Here is a 12,343-nt window from a genome sequence, read left to right as displayed (position 1 = left end):
CTGAAAACTCATTTCAATCTTTTGCTTCCTCTTCCCTGACGGCACGTTGAGCAGTTTCCTTTTCTCCAGAAGTCAAAACTAAACTTTTGTGCTTAAAAATTGACAATTTTATCTCCATTTCGTGGAAAGTTAAACAGAACGAGGATGAAAAGCAAAGAGAAGATTACTGATCTAAGCTGAAAAGAAAAGTTTGAGCTCATCCTACTTTATCGGTTTTAATCATTTGACAACTTAAGTTCATGTATATTCGTTTTTGATTTGAAAATCAAAGCTGAGAGAGAAAGGGAAAAGGATCGGAGAGATGTACAGAGAAATGAGAGAAGAGGGAAAGAGTTTGCTGCAGGGGAAGCGAGTGATGAGATGAGGAGGGATTGAGAGAAGAGAGGTGGAGGGCAGGGGTGAAGGAGAGCGAGAGAAAAGACACGAGGATGCTGGCGAAGAGGAGAGAGAGAGAGAGAGAGAGGAATAGAAAGGAGGAGAATAACAGAACTGAGAGGAATGAAAGAGGGAGAGTGACGGAGGTGAAGGAGGAAAAGTGAAGAAAGAGTGAAGTTGACAGGAGAGGGAGTCGGTCGCCCCTGTAGTTCTGCTGAGAGGAGGTCTGGACCTGCTACCTCTCCTAATGAGCACCACAGAGAGAGAGACAGTGTGTGTCTGTGTGTGTGTGTGTGTGTGTGTCTCACTGGGTCTGTCTTTGTGTGTGTGATAGATGAGTTCAACCCCGTGGCTGTGTGTGTTTGTTTGTGTGTACATCTATATCTGCGAGGGCCAAATTGAGTGGTAGAAGTTGCCACTCAAGAACGAGTGAATGTAGGAAGGAAAGAATGAACGAGTGCATGTAGGAAGGAAAGAATGAACGAGTGAATGTAGGAAGGAAAGAATGAACGAGTGAATGTAGGAAGGAAAGAACAAGTGGAGGAGGGAGAGGAGGAGGAGGGAACAAACAAAGTGATGTGATTACATTTCAATTAACGTCTTGAACATAATGTCGCTAATTTATGTCTTTGTTAATTTGCAAAAAAACGTTTATATCAAACATTCATATCCGTTTATCGCTGCTCATGTTTTTCAGTGTGTTAATGAGAGTACTGTGATTAAACCTGTGTGTGTGTGTGTCTGTCTGTGTGTGTGTCAGTGTGTGTGTCAGATGACTCATGTTGTGACTCAGTCCGTCTCTGACACTGGTCATGAAACTTCCCCGACAGGCTGTTGTGTGACACGAGAGGCTGATCCGACAGTTCACACCAAACCAACTGGACCATCACCACAGAGAGACTGTGTGTGTGTGTGTCTGTGTGTGTGTGTGTGTGTGTGTGTGTGTGTGTGTGTGTGCATCAATCTCCTCTGCATTCCAATCTCTCAACTTCCCCTTTGTAGTTACCCCTCTGTCTGATCCAATCCGATTCAGCTCAGTGCAGATGAACCTATATGTGCGAACGTTTGTGTGTGTGCTTTTGTGCGACTGTCGTGTGCTGCTCATGTGTTTTATACGTGTGTGTGTGTGCGTGAGTGAAAGCAATTGGTGGTTTTCCGTGTTCTTTCATGTAGAACTAAAGGTTACAAGGCAGGTCCCCTATTGATTCATGTAGCAGATAATTAAAGTCACAATAGACCCTTCAGGAAATCACTTGCTACCCTTTAACACCCTAACACACACAGACACACAAACACACACACTGAGAGGAGGGGATTTAGGGGAACAACTAAACATTTTGTTTAGTTGTGCGTCTGCATCCTTTGAACCTGTTTCATTACAGGACATTTTCTGTATGAATCTATTTAGCATTTATCCTCTCACACCTCCTACTCTCCAGACACACACACAACACACACAACACACACACAAACGCGCACTAATGTAAAACCTCACGCAAAACTCGAACCCTCTGACCTTACGACACTGCTTTCTATTTATTTATCTGCGATTCTTTCAACTCGATGTAGAGGAGTGTGTTCACTGACTCACCAGCGCACGTTGTGTGTTTTTTCTTAGTTGTTCCGTCAAACAGTGTAAACGAACACGCAAACACACAGCGCAACCTCCATCTGCTTGTTATCCAGGCTTATTGGAGTGGCAGTAATGGCATTTAGTATTTAGTCAGTGTGTTTAGTTCGCCTCGGGATGTGTGTGTATGGTTGTGTGTGTGTGTTTGTGTGTTTGTGTTTGTGTGTGTGTGTGTGTGTGTGTGTGTGTGTGCACGGAGGGAGGGGTTGGGTGCAGATGCCATATGTTGGCATATGGTTTTAAATGACTTATGTTGGCTGACAGTGGATTTAATATGAGTTAACTAAGAGACAAGATAGGGACACACACACGCACTGAGACACACATCCACACACACTGAGTCACTCCACCCACACACCCACACACCCACACACCCACAGACACACACCTGTGTTTCCAGACTCAGCCAGGATTCACACAAACACACACGTTTGATTTATATTCCTTGAATTCAGTTATTAGAATATTTAGGTCGTGAGTAGATGATATCGTAGCGTTGAACTATAATTGAATATAATAATTTACTCAAACAAAATAATAAGATGTTACCTTATATTAATATTAACAACCGTGACATAAATACAGTTAATTAAAAACTGACATTTGACTGTTTGGAGTAGAATGATCCTGAAATGAAAAGATTACACATAAGTGCGGCACTGAGGTGAACGCACTCGGCTACTTCCCACCTCTGACACACAAAACCGCTCGACTCTGCAAGAACACACAACAGCATGTCCTCGGTTTGCTCCCACACACACACACACACACACACACGCACACACACACACTGACACTCACTTGAACACACTCAGGATCAGTAGATGTTATCTAAGTGAGCAGTAAACAGACTCTTTAGAGCCGCTCGCCTCGGGGTGCCCCCCCCCCGGTTTGTGACTCCGTGGGTTGTGTCGCTCTGTGTTAGCTCTGGAGCAGATGAAAGGCTCTAATGGTTTCAAACCGACGCCTCCAGGGGAAGGAAACCGTAACATGAGAAAGACGGGATTCTGCTTAAATAAGTGTTATCAGCGCAGGACGTGTTTATTTGTGTGCGAGTGGGTAAATTCAGGGCAAAGAGTTATTTCTGCTGCTCTCTCTCTCTCGTGTGTGTGTGTGTGTGTGTGTGTGTGTGTGTGTGTGTGTGAGGGAAACCAGGCTACTTGCATAATGTCAGTGTGGTCCAGTGATACTGAGTTCCTGGGATCTCTGCTGTCTACGTGTCAAACTGGACCAGATGGGAGCTGGAGCACAAAGATCCGCTCTGATTGGATGAATTCACAATAACCTGTTTGCTTATTAAAATGGGTTTTTCATAGAGATGGTTAAAGCGTGCCACGTCAGCCATCTGATCTACTCACGACAAAGCTTTGGAGTATTAGAATATTTTAGCGTGGAAGTGGAAGTCGATGGTATTTGATCTGATAACTTGAATGTCACTGATACTTGAAAAGCACATTTTAATTCACTGAAATTAAATTCCTCTCACTTATAAATATCAGTTTCCCTAATGTGCCTCATTTTTCTTGAATGTTAATCAACAAAAAACTTGCTGTTAAAGGAGGTGATGAAAAATTCCTGGATCTGACCCCTGATCAGGATCCACACCGACATTTAGAGGATTCTTCCCTCAACCATTCAACATCCGCTGCCACTCGGTTTCTCGTGATCTGTTCATCAAACATAAATCTGAATAGAAATGAACAGAATGACAACAAAGCATCAAAATAAAGTGACTAATTCATAAACGTTGGTTTATCGGTGATCTGATCATTTTCAATTAAAGGATAAATACAAATTCAAGGTTATGAAAATATCACAGATTTCCACGAGTGTCTTCAAAACATCTGATGCTCATTTAGTAATTTATGATCCATCTAGAGTCAAATAGACATAACGCACTGTCAGGGCCGGCCCTAGCACATTTGGCGCTCTAGGCAAGCTTCACTCCTAGCGCCCCCCCCCCCCCCCCCCACACACACACATTTTATTTTTATTTTTCAAAACGATTATCCACGAAAACTTAACATAAAATTATTTCTTTCTTCATCTGAATTGCTTGGACACACACACTCCAGCCATAAGCCTCAATTTGCTAGCATGTTCTGACAACACCAAGGAGGTACGTACCTCAATTTTTGCCTAATTTGACCCTGATGTTAGATTAATTTTTTTTATATCAGAATATTGGTTGGAGATATATGTCATGAGTCCCAAAATTGATACCACAGCAGCAAAGTATATCTGTAGAATACAGCATGAATTCAGCAGCAATAACGACACAGAGCATTCAGTTCCACATCCAGACTGCATCTTATTCAAATTAAACACAAGTACACAGAGAGTAACTTCATTTTAAAGTGGATAAAACATACATTCAATTATTATGGTGTCTCTTTCCTCCAACATTTGAATATACATTATCACTCATAAAGAAATATAAGCATTTACAATATAGACCTATTGAACAGTAGCTTATAACTGGTCTTTATAACGCACAATACCAATACATGAATTACAGAGTCTGTGTGTGTCAGAGCTGAACTACACACTGTTAAGTAAACAATATACTATCGCGACCCGCCTGCAAGACGAGGTGCAGGTAAAATAAACACCTATACAGGCGAATGTAGCCCCGCCCACCTAGTGGCGTGAGCGTCTCCCCTCATTGCCCAGCAGAGTTTCTGAGTTTAACCAGTCTAAGTAGAAAATCAAAACAACATCAACATGTCTCAATGAAACTCGTGGTGATCCAGCGGATCTTTAGGAGTAAGGTGACTCTCACCCACTACTAACCTGACAGGACGAGTTGAAACTGCTCCGGTGCCAAACGTTCAACCTGAGAGCTGCTGTCATTTATTGATTTCTCTAATGAAACGACTTAAATTACTGTTAAAGTAATTAAATACAATATTTTGGGCCATATCACATATAGAAGGGGGCGCAATTATTTTTTTGGGGGATTTTTTTTTTGCTCTGCGCAGTTTTTGGCGCCCCCCTCTGAGTGGCGCCCTAGGCAACCGCCTATGTCGCCTGTAGGAAAGACCGGCCCTGCGCACTGTATTCATTGGGGGTGGTGGGCCCATGTGACAGCTAGTAGTGTCCAATGGGCACATGTGGGCGTGTCCTCCGTCAGGCCCCACCCCTTGCTCCTCCTAATATGGTCACTTCCGGTTTCAAGAGATGGACAATTAGGACAACGAGATAATGTTTTAATATTGGGATGAAAACCTTTTTTAAAAGAATTCAGCAGCTTTCTATGGACAATGAAGCCAAAGCGTCTTAATCGCCCCCTGGTGGCTGCCTGCAGTGTAGCTTATAAGCCCCGCCTCCTCCATGTTAGCAGACGGGACATGGCACCAAGTAAAACAACACAAACAAGGTTGTGTTGTTAATATAAATCACTTCACATCAATTAGATGATGTTCAAAACGGGGTGGTCCTTCCCTATGTGTGTGTCTGTGTGTGTGTGTGTCTGCGTGTGTGTGTGTGTGTGTGTGTGTGTGTAGGCCCGATTCAGTCGTCGTATCAATATTTGATCACATTGGTAACAGGAATGTTAATTAGCAGAGATGAAGGGATTCTGCTTGTTTTGGTGTCACATTAACACACACACACACACACACACACATACGCAATAACATATGCACACACGCCTACAGCCACGCATGTACACACATCACATGCAGGCTCCAGATCAGAATACAGTAACAGTGTTTGGATTTTTTATTATAGAAACTTTTTGGCAGAGATTGTGTGTGTTTGTGTGTGTGTGTGTGTGTGTGTATGTGTGTGTGTGTGTGATTATGAGACACAGGGAGGTGTTGTACTGATTTTGAAAACTAGATTAGGGGCATCGACACACACACACACGCTCGTTCACAAACACACACTCGCCTGCTGCTGTGAGCCACTTCTCCCTCTCATCCCCTGATAGTGGTTTTAAATTTGCAGATCAGATATTGAATATTGATGTTGGACTCCCCCCCCCACTCTCACACACACACACACACAACCACACACACAAAGACACACACACGCCCTCGCCTGTTTATAAGTCTCTTCTAATGAGATCACTTTGATTTCTTTCCATTTCTAATGAGATCAGTGAACAACGAGGGGGCAATAAAGGCTAATTATCTCAGCAGTGATTAATTCATAACAGCTATTTTCATATCTGTAAGAGAAACACTTTCTTTTAGGAATTTTCCACCCACTGCTCGAGGTTGTTTTTCAAACAGAAAAATCATTTTGTCTTTTTTTGCGATTCGATTTCCCAGTTGATGTAAATCTTTCTTGAAAGATCACAATTGAAACAAAGCCATGCATCCTTCTTGTGTCGGGGGTTTGCTACGTGGGCGGTCGCCTCCCGGGGGGGAAGAGCGGGTCGTCCACCCACCGTTCAATTCCTGGCTCCTCCAGGCAGCATGCTGAAGTGAGGCCCTTGATTCTGTCGTTGTGTGGAGGAGGTGTGATAGAAAAGTGCAGCATAGAGAGGAACTATATGAACATGTGTGTGTCAATGAGCGGGTTTGTGACTATAGAAATGTGTGTTTACCATTTACTGTAGTTTCTCTTTAAATACTATTCACTATGGGGATGTGTGGTCAAAGTTATGAAAGGAATTTTGATTTTCTTACTTTCATAAACAAAAATTGCAGGAAAATCAAAGTCATATATGTGTATTTATATATGTAATATAGATATCTATTAATCTAGATCCTCGATTCACTAAAATACTGATACTGAGTGTCTGGATTCATTGAGATCAACAATCATGTTGAAGTTTTTCTTTTATTTTGAAGATTAATTTTAATAATTGCGCTGCTGTCAAGAGACGACAAAAAGCATCATTAAGTGATTTCATGAACAAAGCAGCGAGGCTCCCTCAGTCCAAAAGCTTCAGAACAAATTAAAATGGTTGTGTGTCAAAGCATATGTCTAATTAGGGGAGTGTGTGTGTGTGTGTCTGTGTGTGTCTGTGTGTGTGTGTGTAGTGCTCTAGGCCAGCAGAGAAAGGCTAATGCAGTGGAAAATGTGTCTTAGCTGGGCCATGAAATAACGATGAGACTGTGACTTAATCATGTCGACACGTAGAGGTTTCTCTCTCTCCCCCCCCCCCCCCCCCCCGGTGCGCTCCTCTCTTCTCTGATAAACTCTGACAGTGTCTCTCTCTTGCAGTGGCTCTTTCATTTCTGTTTTGATAACTTAATTAGTATAATGCCGTCAACAGCAGCTCATGAAAGATCAGATTCCTGCACGTGAAAAAACACTTAGATATTAATTTCTGGTTGAAGTGGTGGAAGATGTGGTTTTAAAAAAACAAGTGTTGGATGAAATACTTTAACCACAAATGTGCTTTAGAAGAAATCAATCATAATTCCAAATCAGTTTCTTCTCATGGCTTCAGCAACTTTTGAACGTGTGAATGTGAGTTTTGGTATTTAATGTGAGAAGTTTGCAGAAACTCCCTGTGACCATGGATCACTACATCTGAACGATATGATCATAAAGTGGTTATAATGAGATATTAGTTTTTCTTTATTATATCCTCTGTCTTTCCTTTTCTTGTTTTCGTCGTGCGTACAAAGATCACGTCTGTTTTTCTGACGGGTAATATTTATCCATGCGTCGTCCAAATAACTGTGTTTGAGCTGATGGCTGTTAAAATGTCCATATTCTGTTGTAATTAACGTGTCTTTCCCGTCCTCTGTCCTCTGTCCTCTGTCCTCTGTCCTCTGTCCAGGCGGCTGCACCTTCGAGGAGTCGTACAGCGGCTGCGGCTACAGCGTGTCTCTGGGAACCAATGGATTTACCTGGGAACAAGTCAACTCCTGGGAGAAACCCACCATGGACCCGGCCCTGCCTACTGGTACGAGTCTAATTTATCCATTTTGAGGTTTTGCTGAAATCTTTCCAGGGTGAAGGGATGAAGCTCCAGGAGATTCGTCTCTTGCTGCAATTATCTCTTGTTCTAAAACTGATTAGTTGCAATGAATCCTGGGAAACGTAGTCCTGGGGGAGGATCCACCTGCTGGAGCCTGTGTTGCTCTGGGATGGAAGGAGCCCTGTGATTGGTGCAGCCGTGTACAGTCACGCTTTCTGTGATCCAATCAGTCGTAAAATTGAGCCTCCAAAAGATGCCCCCCCCCCCCCCCCCCCCTGAATTGGGACACAACTCGTAGTTTGTTTATAGTTTTTTCCTCTGGATGAATCATCATTAGTAGTTTCAAAGTGGCAGAATGCAAAGTTTGACGTTAAAATAGACTCACTTTCAGCTTGAGGAGGAAAAGGTTAAGAGGTTAACTTCTCTTTCTCCAGATCCCTCCCTCCCTCCCTCCCTCCCTCCCTCCCTCCCTCCAGCCCTCCCTCCCTCCCTCCCTCTCTCCCTCCCTCCATCCATCTGAGCTGCAGACTGATGTAACTGAGTTGACAGATTGTGACGTGACCCCGGACTGGTTTCTCTTTCTCCGCCTCTCAAACGCCAAATGACAATCATATGTCCCATCGCTCCGTCTTATTCTCCTGCACGCTCTCTATATGTGTGTCTCTCTCACACGCACACACACACACACACACACACACACACACACACACACACACACACACACACATACACTCAGTCACTCGTGTCATCCATCTCTCTCCCTGTGCCTCAGTCACCTTCTCCTCCTTTCTTCACTCCATTAACTTGACTGTTACGAGTGTTTAAGAACGTGAGCGAGGAGCTTCCTCCCTGTTTCACTCTTATAAAACCGTATAAATTTATAAATCTATAAATCTATATGTTTTGTATGTATCTTTATGATTAAGAGTCTGAACCAGGCTTCATGTGTTTGTTCCATAGTTTCTTCTGATCTGGTTACTTTTGGTTTCACGTTGTAGTTTAGGGACTAAAGAATTTTGACTGACATACGTGTCATCACCTGCGTGGGCGGAGTCTACCTGTACTCGACTCTGATTGGTTCATAGACAGCGTCTGACGTGGGCGTGTTGTCGGTTGAGGGGGAAGTAATATTACTGTTTGAGTGGAGAAAAGGAAACGTTGAATGAACGTCAAAGATATCGTCGGAGGTGAAGACTGCAGCTGCTTCTTCTTCTTCTTCTTCTTCTTCTTCTTCTTCTTCTTCTTCTTCTTCTTCTTCTTCTTCTATTGGTTAATTCTGTCTCTACTTCCTGTGATTGGTCCAAAAGTCCAAACTATCCTCTTCTGCTCAGAGGAACCGTTCACACCTGATCTTTAGTTCTGGATCAAAAGAGTAAACGTGAAAGTGACCTTCTCTTGCAGTTACACATGTTTTGCTTTGTGTTTAGTCACACATGGTTTTCAACAGGAGATGCAAACTTCATTACCTCCATCTCTTCTACGTGTCTATAACCATTAATCATTCTCATATTACACCCAACGATCCAATAACCCTCTCCCTCTTTCTATATTATATATTATCTCTCAGTCGAGTCAATTATCGTGCTCGTACATCATTATCATCATCGCCCCCCCCCCCCCCCCCCCCTCCTACTCTATCTTTCCCCATCATTGTCTCTGACATGTGAGAGGTGGTGGAGAGACAGATCCTTCAGATCCGTCAGAGATCCTGCCCCGGCGATCTGATACGACTGAGCGGACATGATCTCTCTCTCTCTCTCTCTCTCTCTCTCTCTCTCTCTCTCTCTCTCTCTCTCTCGCTCTCTCTCTCTCTCTCTCTCTCTCTCCCTCTCTCCCTCTCTCTCTCTCTCTGTACCCGTCTCATGTCAGTCTCATCTATCGCCGTGGTGGTGCTTGTCAGTGGTGATCTCCATCACGGCCTATGAGCTCTCCTCATCACCGGCAGCTTATCGACCGCCTGCTGGCCTGACAGCTGCAGATCTGATAAAGCAGGACAAGAACAAATTGTCTGTCAGACTCTTTGTGCTTTTTTTTTACCCGGATGTTGAGTCTGCTGCTCGTACTGGACCTCGGCTGTTTAAATTAAAGCATCAACACAGAACTTTAAATAACTGATTCTCTGTTGGACATAATTAAACGTTTAGAGGTTGATTGAACTACACAGTGGTTGACGGACAGGCAGATCAGTTGGGCTTCACCAGAAAGGACATTTTAGTGAAGAGGGAGCTCAGCCGAAAAGGCAAAGCTTTCAGTTTACCAGTGGATTTGCGTCCGGACCCTCACCTACGGTCAGGAACTCCAGGTCATGAACACAAGACTGAGATCAAAGACACAAATCACTTTTTGGCTGAAGACAATTGAGGCTTTTGGACGTCCGGAGGGAGCTCGGAGACACAGAGGGGCCGGTTGAGGGGTCGGGACATCTGATCAGGATTCCTCCTTCCCGTCTTTCATTGGAGGTTCTGCTGGGAACAAATAACTGGGATTAAACCCAGGAGTAGACTCCACCAGTCTTTCACCAGGCCTCAGCCACAACGGGACAACTTGTGGAAAACCCAGATGTTTGGAGATGTAAGAAATATGAAGTTCACTCGTCAGAAGATTTATGGAGAACAAAAGCAGAAAAGGACGCTGCTCCTGTCTGGAGGAAGAGTTCAGTTTAGACCCTCTTCACTTGAGTTTGTCTTCCTGCAACAATCAAGTCGGACCCTTATCACAATTCAACAGAAATCTATTGGCTTAAGAAACGTGTTCTGTAGCTGTTTGAAAAGAGGTTCTTCAGAGATCCGAGTTCCAAAGAGTCGAGGTTCATCGGCAGACAAACAAGTTGAGGCTCAATTTAAATGTTGGTATATTTTTATAGAGTATGCGTACGCATCAATATTCATAAATGTTTGGTTCCCCGGTGATTTCCAGCTTCCTGTTGCCTCAAAGCTTTTTAAAGTGTTAGATCTCTGCCAGGGGAAATTCAAGCCTCTTGCTTTTGTCCCGTTGCCTCCGACATCGACACGGCCATCATATAATCCTCTATCACGCCTCAACTCCATGATCTTGATGAGGTTGACACAGTTGTCAGAGAGCGTCTCACCCGCCCTCCACCAGATTGGATTGGCGCCATCGCTCTCGGCATCTCTCCCCCGTCTCACCTCCATTGAGACATCATTGTCAGATAGTCCATGCCCCTGACAGCGTATCGATCTCAGGCATCATTGGATTGGAAGGGGAGGTTTGTTAAGTTCTTCCCTCATCATCTCTGTATTGATGTTGTAATGATGTAATATAGCAAACACACAAACACACACACATACACATACACCTGAAGAATCAAAGATGTGACGAAACTGGACGAGTTCTCTTTTCTACCGTCACCTTCATATTGATATAATTCCTCCTACAATCTGGAAAACATCTCTTCCTGCACCCTGCTGTGATGTAACCTCGTCAGAGAAACACACTCAGATCTGAGGAGCATGATGCAAATCAACACGCTGGACGGCAACAGGGATATTTTATCATGCATCGTGTATCGCTCAAAGGATAAAGGGTCAGTTATTCTGATTTTAGCTACGCAAAAAGAGACCCGTCCATTTCAAACGATCCAACAGCCACTGCTCACACGCCTTCATGCGTCTTTTACGTTAACAAAGTTGTGCAGCATTGCGTCCTCTAGAGGGCAGCGCAGAGTCGAGACTTTCTGACGACAATGAGGGTTGGAGGAGGTTGTGGTAACGTTCCTCTTCAGGAAGGAGTAAGACATGTAGACGTCTGTAGTTTCTTTGAACCCTCAAAAGTTCCACCAATGTTGACATTTCTTCCTCGTATCTTACGGTCGTGTATATATATATTACGTTGAGACTTCCTGCTGTTCCTGTAACGTAGCCTATAGGAGGTCATATACGTGAGATGTACTGGATCTTAAGACTGAACGAAGTATATTCTATAAAATAAAGTACTTATAGGCTGCAGAGCTGGACTGACACGCAGACACATGCACACTTCTCGTATTGTTATCCGAGCTCTTACCGGCATTTTACAAAAATCCACCACAGTAAATTTATTTCACTGTCAATCTTTCCACAAACCTGCAAATCTCCAAAAGAATAGAGGCTTCTAGGGCTTTTAGTTCTCCCGTGCTCACTGCCTGGCCCTGCACACACACACACAGAAACTGACACACACACAAACACACACACACACACATCTTATACCTCTTATTACCTTGAAACCGCAGGCTGAGTGAGCGACTCACACGAGCACCAAACATCAAACTTCAAAGCCGGTCGATGTTTTCAGCAACCATCAACACGGCCACAATCTGAGACGTGGAAAATTATCAGAGGGAGATGGAGGGAAGAGGGGGGGGGGGGGAGACAGAGAGATAAAGAAAGAGAGGGAGTTCAGAGGATGATTGAGACACATGTGATAACACTGGAAAACAAGGGGGAAAATTCTCA

At 43.7% G+C, this 12,343-nt stretch overlaps 1 protein-coding gene across 1 annotated transcript in view; it reads left to right on the top strand.

Moving 5' to 3' along the window:
- ptprt (protein tyrosine phosphatase receptor type T) overlaps positions 1-12,343 on the top strand; it is a 193,460-nt gene that overhangs the window by 26,082 nt on the left and 155,035 nt on the right. Inside the window, exon 2 of the mRNA XM_062409429.1 lies at positions 7,749-7,874. Coding sequence (XP_062265413.1) covers positions 7,749-7,874 — 126 coding nt within the window. The remainder of the gene's footprint in view (positions 1-7,748; positions 7,875-12,343) is intronic.

This window comes from Platichthys flesus, chromosome 2, assembly GCF_949316205.1.
Source record: "Platichthys flesus chromosome 2, fPlaFle2.1, whole genome shotgun sequence".
NCBI classification, from domain to species: Eukaryota; Metazoa; Chordata; class Actinopteri; order Pleuronectiformes; family Pleuronectidae; genus Platichthys; species Platichthys flesus.
The sequence above is the reverse complement of the archived record's forward strand: the minus strand, read 5'-3'. Positions and strand labels throughout refer to the sequence as shown.